A 14,287-nucleotide genomic window follows, 5' to 3' on the forward strand; every position below is an offset into this window, starting at 1 on the left:
CCACCTGGCCTAGACGATGTATAGAAAGGAGGCATGCACACTGCATGAAACTGTATGAAAATAGAAGAAGATAAAGACAAAAAGAGGTGCATGGCATGTGTCGGAGGGTGAGATCGATATGTTAGGTCATCGTTTGATAAAATCATCAATCAATTGAACTTGTACCCGGTAAGTGGAACAACCTAATAATAGATCATTCCATTTAAGACTTCTAATTCAATCTATGTACGCTAATCTTCCAAATAAAAATAAGCTGTGGGATTTACCTAAGGAAAAGAGGCGGTGATAATGCTTGTGCAAGAACCAGTCAAGGTACGTAATTATTTACCTTGAGTATCGCTGGTATGTATTGGTTCCAGATTCAGTGATTCATGTTCTGTATTGTATGTGGGGATTCATTTTTCCATATCGTTATCTTGTGTCATTGTATGGCAATTATCATGCTTTGATTGTTCTTGCTCACATGATAATTAACATGATGTTTCATTGCACTGCCATATCGATTAAGGATTGGCACGCTTTGTGTTGAAACATGACCAAGGCGATTGATATTTCAAATACTTGAAGATGTTTGAAGGATTGATGTTGCTGTGTCAATGAAAATGATCATGAAACCAGGGTTGTAACCAAATCACAAGTCAATCTCAATTTTATAGTTTTGACTCGAGTCAAGTCGAGTCATTTTCAATTCACCACCGAGTCAAGTCCAAGTCAGCGAGTAGAGGTCCTAGTCATGGCATTATGACTCGAGTCCGAATCCAAGTCATTGTGTTGACTGCTCAGTTTCCTGTTGATGTCTTGTTAAACCCACTTTTTATAACTCTGGTGATATCAAATGGTTCGCATTTATATTATACTAATTTTCCTCACTTTTAGCAGTTTCTGGTCGCATTCTCAAGTACCAGTACCAATAGGCAAGAACCCGATAGTGTGGTTACTCAACTATTCTTCGAAATTACAAGGAAATGTTGGTCTTGGAAGTTTGAGCCTCGAGTCATAGACTTGGTTCGAGTCATGTGCAATGACTTGAATCCAAGTTGAGTCGATACACAGATTAACTCGAGTCGAGTCATTTCCGTATTTCGAGAGATTGACTCAAGTCATCAGAAAATCGTGACTCGAGTCATTACAGCCCTGCAAGAAACTGAATAGGGTCTGAATAGGGTCCTTCCTCACGCAGAGAGGAATGGAGTTCATTGTTCTACGCAAGAAACCCTTCTGTCACGCGCAACTTATTGACGAAAACAACCGCTGTTTTCAGTCAGGCCCTCCACCAATTGGGCCAAATCCAGAAGGGTCCACCCCCACCAACGCGACCAATTCCTAAATATAAAAATCCTTTTTTGGCCAAGTCGCACCAGCTGGTGTAACCAGATAGGTTATCTCCCCAGTAGTTTGACCAAATCCAAGATTTTTTGCCAATACTGACTTCAGGTCAGCTGATGTGGCAGATGGGTCCTCCTTGAACCATTCAACTGATTCTTTATATAAATTTGATTTTGGTTGTAATTAATGGCACTTGTTTGCGAACAAAACTGCGAAGTGAATTTCTCATATATGTGTGACTGATGTCTCTTTTTTTCAACAGTCGGTCATTTGGAATTGCCTGAATCACTATGCATACGCAGATGCAATCTTTCTTGCGGAACACCATTTTGCTGAAGGTAAGAAGACAGCATAGTGGTAGAGCGCCAGTCTTCTAAAATCGGTATAGGTTCTCGTTTTTTATGGAAGTAGAAAATAAAGTTCTGGAAAGTAGGCCTACTTGAAAAGTAGACCTGGTCCAAGGGCCGTATATACTGAGCTCAGTTAATCGTTAGTTTTTTCGAAATTGAGGGTGCATCTTCGTGCCAAAGATAAAATAACAAAAATACCGCGAATAGGTTCAATTTTAATAATATATTCAGTTTGTCATGATACAGGGTTTATTTTGACCAGTTGTCATGACAAATTTCCTTCGTGGAAGTGGCACAAACATATCTCAAAGTACTTTCTACTGACTAATGTGGATAGTAGAAAGATTTACCTGAAAAACTGTTAACCACTAGATTAAGTCCTGCAAGTAAACTGTAACATATACTTAATTACTCCGGAAGGGTAAATAAAATCTTTAAAAGTAGGCCTACTCCAATAGCTCTTTGTTACCACCCATGATAACATAGCAATGCTCATTACTCGAGTCATTAACCTTTAAATTAAACGATGTTGGTGTTTGACGTCCCGGTGACCTTGCAATCATTTCGCCCAAGTCCGCTTGTTGTTCTATAGATGCTGATTGCACGGTATCGGTTTTCATATCCGAGTGTCTTGTTTTCCAGTCGGTGACAGTGATGCCTTGTTTATCCTGGCGACAGCATATTATCAGTCAGGAAAGCCGAAGCTTGCTGCCGTACTGTTAGATAATAATACCGCCTACACACCACAATGTAAACTCTTACATGCACAATGCTTATGGGACCTGAAAGCGTAAGTCGATGCTCTCACTGTCCGTCATCGCTGTTGCATTGTGAAATTTTTCTTTTCAGATATTTAAAAGTAGAACAATTATTGACCTCCGGGTGGACCAGCAAAAGCATATATTCTTTCAAGCAAAAGTTTCAAGTCGCCACTGTGATATCGGAGATTCAGAAAGAGTTTGGAGACTCGTCGTGCTTCGTGTTGAGCCTTCTGGGTAGAACGTATCTAAAAACGGAAAGGGGCAGGCTCGCCGAGCAGTGCCTTTTAGCCGCGTTAAAATTGAACCCCCTACTCTGGGCGTGTTACAGTAGAATGTGCGAAGCAGGTGGGAGATTTTTCAGATTTAGCACCCGCTTCGTTTTTGCTGTGAAACGTTTGAATTTTAGGTCAAAAGCCGGACCCGCAAAAGATTTTCGCCGCTAACTCCTCGTTGAATATCAACGTTTTGATGTCTCATTCGAACTCTAGTCAAGCATGTAAGTTACCGAACTTTGGAAAGCTAATTTAGCGAGCATTGTAGTTTGAAACTTACTCTTCGAAAAAGAATACCATGATATCGAATAAGGCATTATTTGAAACTTGAACCTCAAATGAGCTATGGTGTATCCTGCTCAGCAAAGGATACGTCAGTATCTCGAACGCTAGATTTCGGTCCAAAAGGCTGCAAGTTTTGATCGTTTTCAGCTTCATTTCGTTGACAAGAACAATATTTGTATTGGTCATCATAGTGTGTGAAATATTTTGCAAATTTGTCACACAAAATAGTTGTTCCCAACTCGAATTTCGATTGGAATAAGGTCTGGAATTATCAGTGGAGCCATTTTGAGTGTCTGATTTGAAAAGTGGACGATTTTGAGAGACGGGGGCCAAAAAAGTGTTGAAGTTGAAGTAGTATGCAAAGCAAACTACTTGAGTAAGTGTTTACAACCTACTTGAATACTGCGGAAAAGTAGTTCAAGGTTAACCTTACTGATGACCTATGGCTTGATATGGTGGCTATGAGTCAAAATTGTTTGGTGACAATTTTTTTTGTATATTTTTTGGTATATTCAATTGTTTCCAAGTTATCTCTATTGTCTGTTGACAGTGAAGCAACCTCCGAATTACGCTATTCAAAATAAAAGCGCTAACACAAGAGATTCCGAACCAGATTCCAATATACTCCGAACCCGACAATTACAAGTAAGAACCTCTCACATTTGCAACGAGCCTTGATGATTATGATTATTGAAATTTTTGTTTTGGCAGAACCGCACTAATCAACCTCAACAAGTGTCCGGCATGCAGCCGTCTGTGCCTTTCAAGCCACCGAGCAGCGTCGAAAAGCTGCAACCTTCATCGTGTTTGGTCAATCCCGTGGTTATGCACTTGAATTACGACAACATGTTAACTCCCCCAAACATCGGTCTGACGCCTTCCTGTTCTTTTGCCGTTCCGTTTCGTAAACGAGCTCGTTTGTTTTTTGTAGGGAATTGCGACGGTTTAAATACTTTACCTTTGTCGGGATTTTCCCAAAAAGACACGGCCGTCAACACGCCGGACCTCGAAATTTACCGCGTAAGTACCAGGGTTGTAATCAAGCCGCAAGGTTTTGAGTCACAATTCAATCTCACTTTTTAGTTTTGACTCGAGTCAAGACAAGCCATTTTCAATCCATCACTGTGTCAAGTCCGAGCCATAGTGTTAAGACTCGAGTTCGAGACAATGTCGTTGAGTGTTCACTGTGCAGTTTTGAGTTCAAGTCCTGTTCCAACCACTTTTCTACAACTTTGAGTGGTATAAAATGCCTCGCATTCATAATATAGTAGTTTTCCTCACATTTTTCGTTCAATCTTGAATTCTCTAGTCTTACTCCTAGGCCGGATTATCAAAATGACCATGATTCAGTCCGAAAAACTACGATAATAATCATCTAGGAGTACTTATTTCTTGTAAACTACAAAAACAGTAGATTATCCCGTAAAAATATATGACAATAACTAATTGGTTTTTTATTGAACACACAGGTTTGTATTCGCGGCTACTGGCACACATTTGGTAGTTATTTAACAGTCATCCTCATCTATAGCCTCAATAGCGGTTCACCGGTTCTGACCATGTCAAAAAAGTACTTCCCGACTGCGATCGTATCATCGAAAATATGCATCCGGCTCCGGCAAAAAAATTAGAAAAATCTGGCCGGATATCCAATGTGGCTCTGGTTCATGCCCCGCTCTAGTGGAAATCGACTCGGAAATCAAAAAAATCAATAACAGATTTTGATGTTATATTTCTGATTTGTTTCTGGTCCGTAACAGTAAAATGACGTCTAAAAACTATTGTGAAAATCTTCCAACTGCTGTTTGAATACGGTGACTCTCTGAGGGCGATGGCAGCGGCCAAACGTTTTTTCACCCTTAACTGTAATTAGAGACCACATAATCTTTAGAGCGCAAAAAATCTAAAATGTCCTACGAGGAACCCCAGATGTCCTACTTTTTGGAAATTCGTCCTCCTTTATAGCGTTGAGAGTCAGGTGATCGTACAGATAGGACTAAAAATGATGATAAGTCTTTCGAGAGTGTCATAGAAATGATTTTTTTTTCTACACAACTCATCAATATTAGCAGTAAAATTTCCAAATTTCCCGTAGTAATAAATGAAACTTCATCATTTGTGACTTGTAAAAAGTGTCTCCTTTTTCGGATCTCAAAACATAGTGACCACTTTTAGAACAGCATTTTACGACGTAAGCGACAGTTACGTTCGCGGTATTGTATTTTTGTGATGTTCATGCGAAGCATTACACTCTAAACGAAACCAGTAATGTTATTTCAGTCCACTCCTGGGGATGAATGGAACAGCTCGATCGCGTTAACGAATTCCGGTATGCAACCGCCCAGACGGAAAAACTTGACTCAGCAGAAAATCAACAGAGTGCTCAACAGCCCGTCGGCCTTGAGCCCGATTTCACCGAGGTAGAAGTCCAGTTGGCCGAAGGAGACAGGAAATTGTATGCACCTATGTTTTGTAAGGTTTGGCGTTGCCCCGTTGGCAGACACGCCCAGTCCTGCCGGGGATCGCGTTGGTTCCATGGTGACTCCGGCCGATGCGGTACAACAGCCTGATATACCAGCCCCGGTGAAAAAGGTATAGGATATATAGAATGATATTATAATCGTTAATGAGACTGCCATATTAACTCGCTCTTGTGAATTCAATATGTTATGCCCTTGACTAGTTTTGCCGGGATATTCATTTTGGTGGTTTCTTAACAATTCTATACCTCAAATGCAAAACGAAGAAAGTTTGACGCTTGTACAATTTTACATTCATGACATAGAGCAATAAATTTTTCTGTATTGGGTCATAAACTCATAATATAGTGTTTTAAAGTTGCCTAAAGCTCGTTTAGGATCATTGTATATGACAGCTAACAGACCAACAGTGCCATTTACCGACATTTGCAGTATAATATAGTCTAGCAAACAGCGACAGTTTCAGTTCTCTCAACAAAAACCAAAGAATCAAAATTAAGTTTGTGGCTCCTACAGGACATGCAGCATCTTTGGTAGAAGCGCTATAACGCATATAATATCGAAAACGCAACTCTCATTGTATTGAAGTTTCCAATATTTGATTTCGTGGGCGTATGTCGTACATTTGTCATAATTTGGTTTTGAGTTCATGATCATTTTCTGTTTGTTTTTAAATTTACCTGTCCTCCAAGCTAAAAACGTTGAGAACCAACGGGTTGGGTGATCCTTCATGCATGCTAGACTTGCAATGGGATAATATTGTTGCGCTTTTGCAGATGGTGACGCGACAATCCAGAAAACTGAATTCCGGGCACCACGGCGGTAATCCGGCTTTCGGAAAATTACATTTCTCCTCGGAAAACACGAACAGGTGCATGCCCGTGGGTATCGCAAACAACGCGAAGCCGCTCTCAAAGTCGTCGTCCACTAACCAGGCGGTTCCGGCGCGCCGGAGCACGAGAGGTTTCTCGAACGCGGGCAGCGCTATTAAGGTAAAGTGTGGTTGTTTGCGATTGCGTACGTCCTGTGCTATTTTTGGTGTAACGCAAACGATCTGAGATGTGAGCAATTTACTAATTTACTGGAGAAGTTGCTCGCCTATAGTGTGTAGTTTTACTAGGGTTATAATGACTCGAGTCAATTTTTGTATTGACTCGAGTACAAGTCGTGCACGACTCGAGACTAGGACGGCCAAAACAGACATTTCAATGTCATTTAGAAGAATGGTGAAGTCACCACATGATTGGTATTTCGTCTATCAGTCTTGATACTTGAAATATGGGGCCAGAAACAGAAGAACATGACTACATTATGACTTGGACTCAGACTTGACTTGGTGTTGTGTTAAAAATGACTCGACTTGATTTGAGTCAAAACTATGAAAGTAAGATTGACTTGTGACTCGGAATCTTGTAACTTGGTTACAACCCCGAGTTTTACTCTAGTCTGCAGGTCGGATATAGGAAAATGAAGTGCTTGGCAGGCCTGCTCCCTGAATCGGTACATTAATCGTGTATTTATCCACTTATACAAGGAATAAAACTTATTGAATGCAAATAAAATTCTAATAAAAATATTTTTTTCAGGAGAACACGAAACACACGACGAAAAACAAACACGGTTTGCCGACGAGGCGGAGCGTCAAATCGCGTAACGGCCAGAACAAAAACGGTGCTTAGTTTCTTGTGTGCAAATTTGCAGGTCGTATTTTCACCGTCATTTTTCTCATAGAAGATAACGCTACGGGCAACGAGACGACGGGCGTCACCGAAAACCAAACAAATGCGCGCAATGCAGATATGTTCGGTAACCATTTATTATCTTTACTACCTCTTGTTGTGTGGCGTTGATTTCTGTTTCGTTCTGCAGAAGGTCTTCTCAAAGTGCTGAGGACGATCGGGGAGAGTTACCTTGCCTTGTGTCAGTATCGGTGCCGCGATGTCCTTGCGTGCGTGGACAGCATACCGCTTCACTGCAGGAAAACGGGATGGGTGCTGTCTTTGATCGCGAAAGCCCACTTTGAAATGAACGATTATGCGGAAGTAAGTCGTGCTAAAAAATGTTTCGTTCTTTATTGTTGCAAGGTAGTGGTTTGTTTAACTATTTGCTTTACGGTGATATGGCTTTAGCTGTTTCGATTTTTTTCGCGATACATATGTTTGTTAACCTCTGGATGCTTGTTCGGTCTGGGCAGGGACTTTTCGGATATCGGATGTAGAATTTTTCATCCTTGCTGTGTAGAATTTGAATCCGATACCCGTGGTGCAGCTGTGGAGTCGCAGTTCGCAGTTTTGATGGTGGAGACTTACTCACAGAAACAATATAACGCCCTTTGAAGTCAAAGTTGGCTGGATTCTGGGCTTGTTCCGAGACTCCAACTTCAACTACTTGAAAATCGAGCCAAATTTTGTCGAATGTTACTAAAAAGTGGCATTCCCATCAAACTCTATTTGTATCCAGGCCGCGGCTGTTTTCAAGGAATTGCGCGCGGTGGCTCCGCACTATTGCAAAGGATTGGAGATCTACAGCACTGCATTGTGGCATCAGCAGAAAGACGTGGAGCTGTCCAGTTTGGCCCACGATTTGCAAGACCTCGACCGATTGTGTCCGGAGGTAGTCCTGATGAAATTGTTCCCGTATTTTGTGTTGTCTAGATGTGATAACAGACCAGAAAATTTACCATATCTCTAAGATCATGCCCAGTACTGTTTTGAAATTGTAAGAAATTCACATCTTTCACACAAATTTGAAACTCCTGATAAAAATCCTAATCCTGAGAATTGCAAATCCGAATCAAACATACTCAAACTCACCTTCATAATTATACCCGCTTTTCTCATCACCAATTACTCATTATTTTAGTACTGTCGATAACCTAACTGGTTAGAAAGATGTAGTATACAGTCCCGGGCGTTTGAAAACAAGTTGATTGTATTCCTCACCAAAGCCCATTGTACTCAGCCGACCAAATGCTCACACACAACAGTACCAGATTCTAAGTCGTCAGACTTTCTCAAATGTTACCGTCAGTCATTTTATTATGCCTAACAATATATCAAATTCATACTATTATATGCAGTATCAAGAAAAGTGTAAGAATGTTTGATTTCCGTCATGAATGCGTCACAGTTGGTCGCTCGCAAAAACAATTTAGAAGGACTATCGCCCTTTTCTACTCTGTGATATCACCAGGGCTTGGCGTAAAGTATTGTTGTCTGAATCTGACTGTAGGAGCCGTGAAACATCGATACAATTTAGTAAATTATTTTAAACATGTAACACAAGGCTACCCACGTCATGGAAACGACATTTCTGTGTATACATGTGATCGAATTACGATATTATCCCATATCGCAATGATATTACTGCCAACTAGTTGTAAACATTTGATGTAACTGTCTTTATTCACTTCACGGTGACATGAGAAATACATATTTCCACACTTTTTGTGTGTCTTACTGGTATGGCGTCCTAATGCGTGATACTGGAATTCTCGACCATGGATCAAATTGCTCAGTTGCTAAATTTTGCCCAGCCCTAAATAATACAATGGCACTGGATTTCCAATGACATGTCAGCAACGAAGAAATTGAAGGCTCTTAAGAGCTTCTTGAAGGTACATAACTTCAATGTACAATTGAAAAGTATATTCGTATTGAAATGAACACAAATATTTTCGGCGGACACTCGTCAGGGGTTATCGTCAGCAACTAGTAGAGAATCGGAATAAACATTGCATATCAAGAATCGTATCACCAAATATGGCGTTAACCGGCATGAAATTTTGAGTAATCTGGGCCAAGAGATCGCTTACGTCAATGTACTAATTTTAGATGGTACACGAAATCCTGTTCGCACAAATTCGAGGCTGTTAGTGAATTGTCTGCGAAATCTTTAAATTGACTTTCGCTAATAACACGATATCTTTAGACGTGGTGCGCGGTGGGAAACTGTTTCTCGCTACAACGTGACCACGCGTCCGCGGCCGCATTTTTTCAACGCGCCATCCAGCTAGACCCGGAGTTCTCGTACGCCTACGCGCTGTTGGGCCACGAGAAGACGACGGTAGAAGATTTCGAAGGGGCCCTCACGTGCTACCGAAGCGCCATCCGATGGAATCCGAGATTGTACAGCGCCTGGTGAGTACGCGAAATCTTTGACTAGTGCACTGTTGGCATTGTTGACAAACAAAGGTGCTTAGCAACATAGTACCGCAAATTTTCCACAGTACTCATGTAAATTTGTAAACACATCGCAGAGCTATTCTCTGCTTTACAAAATGCAAAGTCTAAAAAGGGAGTGATGTTGCCTAAAACAGTGTTGAGTAGAAGTGGAAGTAGTGTTAACAGTGGTTCTCAACCGCGTGTCCGTGGCAAGTTTCCTCCCGGTCCGCGACATATATTAGAATTATATATCTCACTTCCAAAATGCAAGAAGATGGACGTTTGCCCATTAATATGACTTATAAAAAATCAAATTAGAAATTCATCGACCAGTTCGGAACGGATTTTTCTGCATTATGTCGTAATAGAGAGTTCACATGTTACTTTGGACGTTTTGGACAAGGTATATTTGAATAGTATATTCATATTGAAATGAACCCGAATATTTTTGGCTGGCACTCTTCAGGGGTAATCGTCAGCAACTAGTAGAGAATTGGAAAGAACATTGTATATCAATAATCGTATCACAAATTATGACTTCACCAGCATGAAATTTCGAATGAGAGAGCTCTAAATGTACTATTTTTAGGTGGTACACGAACTTCTTTTGTTGACAGAGTTTTGGTTGGTGTATTTTGATAAAAGTCGACTCCAAGGCACACAAATGGAAGTGTGAACGCCTCCTACCAACGACGCGAAACCTGTCGTCTCGATAATTATTCGCACAAATCGGATTAGGTATATGTAAAAAATGCGGAGACTTTTAAACGAACTTTGTTCAATTCCGACAGTGCAATTTACCGACACTAGCAGAGTCTACTGTATAGCAAACAGCATCTCAATTTGCTGCTGAACACTTCTGCTTGTAATGAAGTATAAATATATAATGTTACTTCTGCTGACGGTGACCACTTTAACCGTGTCATTCTATGAAGGTACGGCATCGGAACGATATATTACAAGCAAGAGAAGTACAAGTGCGCCGAAATACACTTTCGCAAAAGCCTGGAGATCAACCCTCGCAATTCTGTGCTGCTGTGTCATATCGGTACGTTGCCCAACAGACCTTTAGAGTAGTTCTAGTTCTAGTTTTCCAATTAAACTTGATTCAATGTTCCGTTGTTGGATTTTCTTGCAGTCATTGCTAGCTCACAGTCGATGCTGCTAGCAGTGGCATAGCCCGGGGGTGGGTTTTGCGGGTCGAAACCCCAGGGTTGTAATGACTCGAGTCACGATTTTCTGATGACTCGAGTCATTTTCTTAAAATACGGAAATGACTCGACTCGAGTCAATCTGTGTATTGACTGGACTTGTACTCGAGTCATTGCGCATGACTCGAACGAAGTCATATGACTCGAGACTCAGATGGCCAAGACCGACCTTTCATTGTAATTTCGAAGAATACTAAAGTAACCACATTATTGGGATTTCGTCTATTGGTACAGGTACTTGAAAATGCGACCAGAAACTGCTAAAAGCGAGGCAAATTAGTATATTATAAATCCGAACCATTCGATATCACCAAACAGAGTTATAAAAAGTGGGTTTAACAAGACTTAACTGGAAACTGAGCAGTCAACACAATGACTTGGACTCGAACTCGAGTCATAATACCATAACTCGGACTTGACTCAGTGGTGAATTGAAAATGACTCGACTTGACTCGAGTCAAAACTATAAAAGTGAGGATGACTTGTGTCTTTGTTACAATCCTGCAAAACCCTCCCAGTCAATAGTTACAATTCTAATTGTACTGGTTCTAGTTAAGAATTTTGAAAATCCAGTAGTTTGTAAATGTTTGTTGGTTGCAGATTTTTAAAGGTCGTTAGTTCTAGTGTTAGTTGCGAGTTTTGAAATTCGAGTAGTTCTATTTCTAGTTCTAGTTGCGCCTTTTTAAAATCCAATAGTTTGTAAAAGTCTTTCGGGAACAGGTCGTTATATATTTCTGTCCTTGATGTTTTTTGCGACATGTACACTGACTCATGATGCACACACTCACGATTTGTGCATATGCATACCAGTGGTGCATGATGTGCATGTGCACATGCCGCTGGACAAGGAAGGTGCAGATATAGCCTTGTAAGCCTTTCCAAGGAGATTGAACCCACGACCTACTGATCATGAAGCCTGACTCCCCACCGTTACGCTATCTTGTTGCCGATGATAATATTATGTTTTGACAAACTATTTCGCAGGCATCGTGCAGCACGCCTTGAATCGTACGGCGGCCGCTTGCGACACCCTGGAAACAGCCGTACGCATGAGTCCCAAGAACCCGCTATGTAAGTTCCACCACGCCAATGTGTTGATCGCGATGGAGAGGTATGAGGACGCAGCCAACGAGCTTCGCGAACTGAAGGAAATAGTGCCGAAAGAGAGTCTGGTTTATTTCCTACTGGGAAAGGTCAGTACACGCTTTTTTATCGTGTTTTCGAGTTGTCGTAATTTATGAGTAAGTAAAAAAGTGAATGTTCCGGACGTAGTTTTGCTTGAAAACTGAAAACTATATGTAGCTGTAAAAATATAAGTGGTCTGAAAACTGAATACTTGAGTACATAGTGCCAGTGAAAAACTAAAAAAGTAGGTGTTCTTGGATTTTCTCTTGATACAAAGTCACATTTAGCAACTCGAGTTCTACGCGTGTTTCGTTGACAGGTTTACAAGAAATTGAAGCAGAATCACCTGGCTGTGATTTGCTTCTCGTGGGCGATGGACCTCGATCCGAAAGGCGCCAACAATCAGATCAAGGAAGCCATCAACCGTCAGCATTTGATGGACGATGACAACGACGGGATGGACGCCGACAGCACGGGCTTGACCGCTGATATTTCGCACCTGCTCTCTTCCGGTCAGTTGTTGTGTTTCTTTAAACTTTACTCGCATATTTGGTTTGACATGTCGAGGCAAAGTACGTCGACATTTGAGTGGAATGCAACTGTTTCAAGGCCTGTTTAAAACGAACCAACTCTTTAGGAATATTTGTGGCCAAAAACAATTTATTTGGCTACTGGCTTTTTCGTATCAAGTTCAATCTGGGTGTAGTAGTTTAGTAGCACTGATTACATTACTAATTGCACAGTAGGATTAGGAATCGGGCGTTGTGTATTTTTATCCTTGATGTTTTCGCGGCGTATAAACCAACTCGTGATATACATACACACGATACGTACATATTGGGGCGACTTTTTGTTGCAGTCAAATCTGCGGGAAGTTGCATATATTTTTCACAAAGTTGCACTAAAAAGTTACAGTCATGGACAAGTTCCTTGAAATTATTAAATCATCAGACATTCGAATCTATCCGTATCCAAGGCACTGTAGCAAAACTCAGTGTTGGCGACTTCAACAAAATCAATAGCCTGAAAAAATTGACGCAGTAAAAATATAATTTTCTAGCCTGAGCGTACGGCAAATCAGAAAGGACCTCAAATTTAAACGACAGTAAAATGAAAGCGATCTATTTACATGTATTGCCGAATATTTTCAGTTAAAAGTTAGTTGCATGAAAAATCGAAAAAAGTTGAAAAAAGTTTCATGAAAATTGAAAAAGTTGAAAAAATTGCATGAAAAATAGAGAAAAGTTGCACAAATTGCAATATAATAATCCTCCAAATCAGCTTAGACTTCTGAGTATTTATGAAGCTGCCGGAAGCTGTAAAAAAGTTGCAAAAACTGGCCCTAGTGCATGTGCATACCACGAATGCATGATGTACATATGTCACTGGTCAGGGGAAGGAGCAGATATAGCCTTGGACGGCTTTCAAAGTCTTGCACCATCCCTCCATGATATCCCGGTAATGCTGAGCGCCAAGCGGGAAGTCATGGATACCATGTTACAAATTAGGTATTTGGTCCGACCCGACCGGGAATTGAACCCACGACCTACCGATCAAGAAGCCGGACGCTCCACCATTACGTTAACTTGAGTGGTTTCCATGGAATGGGTTAGAAAATGGCTGGAGGAATAATTAATTACACATATAATAGAGAAGATATTTGAACCATTGGCCATTTATCCAGCCGGCATTTCCTTCTCACTGCCAATGACTTTTTGTAATAGAACCTGCTAAAAAATATGACTTTCGACTAAAAAAATATTTGAAACCCACACACAGACGTAGCAACACAGTGATACCATTTGGAATTCATCGAGAGCTAGTGGCATTGACAGATGATAATCAAAATATGTTGGAAATCCATTTCTTATATCTTGTTGCAGAGTCGACTTTGCTGCCTTCAGATAGAACACCTTCATTGTTGGCCACCTATGTTCAGAGTATTCCCTGTGTACTTATTCTGAATCAGTGATACTGCATTGAATTTCTTACATTTGCGTTTTCTTGCAGACATACTGGGAGGGGATCATATCTTAACGCGTGAAGGCTTGCTGAACCGCTCCAGTAGAATGGACGAAACTAGTATGGAAAGCGACAACGATAGTTTACAATATTAGCGTGTATACGCCGGTGTATCGTATATCAACTCATTATGTTACAATTGATGTGGTTCGTAGTTCACCTTCAGACCATGCTTAGGGAAGTAAATACAATTTTTTTACATATGGCGTGTTCTTCCTGCAGTTGTTATTGATGTTGTGAGCAGGCCGAGGTTGTTCGAGGGTATCCTATCCAGTATCCATGGCTCTGACGG

At 40.9% G+C, this 14,287-nt stretch overlaps 2 protein-coding genes across 2 annotated transcripts in view; one reads left to right on the forward strand and one right to left on the reverse strand.

Moving 5' to 3' along the window:
* The window catches only part of LOC145458766 (uncharacterized), a 181,010-nt gene that overhangs the window by 87,782 nt on the left and 78,941 nt on the right, over window positions 1-14,287 (reverse strand). The gene's annotated exons all lie outside the window — the stretch shown is intronic.
* Window positions 63-14,198, forward strand: LOC145458765 (cell division cycle protein 27 homolog). The gene is made up of 20 exons (XM_080337245.1): window positions 63-312; window positions 1,589-1,664; window positions 2,319-2,466; window positions 2,526-2,782; window positions 2,844-2,933; window positions 3,545-3,639; window positions 3,706-3,862; window positions 3,926-4,014; window positions 5,275-5,414; window positions 5,472-5,586; window positions 6,251-6,466; window positions 7,061-7,145; window positions 7,206-7,280; window positions 7,344-7,516; window positions 7,935-8,087; window positions 9,405-9,613; window positions 10,573-10,685; window positions 11,833-12,041; window positions 12,293-12,485; window positions 13,984-14,198. The coding sequence occupies exons 1-20, from the start codon at window positions 289-291 to the stop codon at window positions 14,088-14,090; spliced, it is 2,724 nt and encodes a 907-aa protein (XP_080193371.1). The 5' UTR covers window positions 63-288; the 3' UTR covers window positions 14,091-14,198.

Source organism: Botryllus schlosseri, chromosome 16 (assembly GCF_051294905.1).
Source record: "Botryllus schlosseri isolate E-star chromosome 16, Bs_hap1, whole genome shotgun sequence".
NCBI classification, from domain to species: domain Eukaryota; kingdom Metazoa; phylum Chordata; class Ascidiacea; order Stolidobranchia; family Styelidae; genus Botryllus; species Botryllus schlosseri.

Coding starts and splice junctions, on each gene's coding strand:
- LOC145458765 (XM_080337245.1), top strand. CDS start 289: ATGCTTGTGCAAGAACCAGTCAAG. Junction 2,934..3,544: donor TTCGAACTCTAGTCAAGCAT/GTAAGTTACCGA, acceptor GTCTGTTGACAG/TGAAGCAACCTCCGAATTAC. Junction 12,042..12,292: donor TTTATTTCCTACTGGGAAAG/GTCAGTACACGC, acceptor TTTCGTTGACAG/GTTTACAAGAAATTGAAGCA.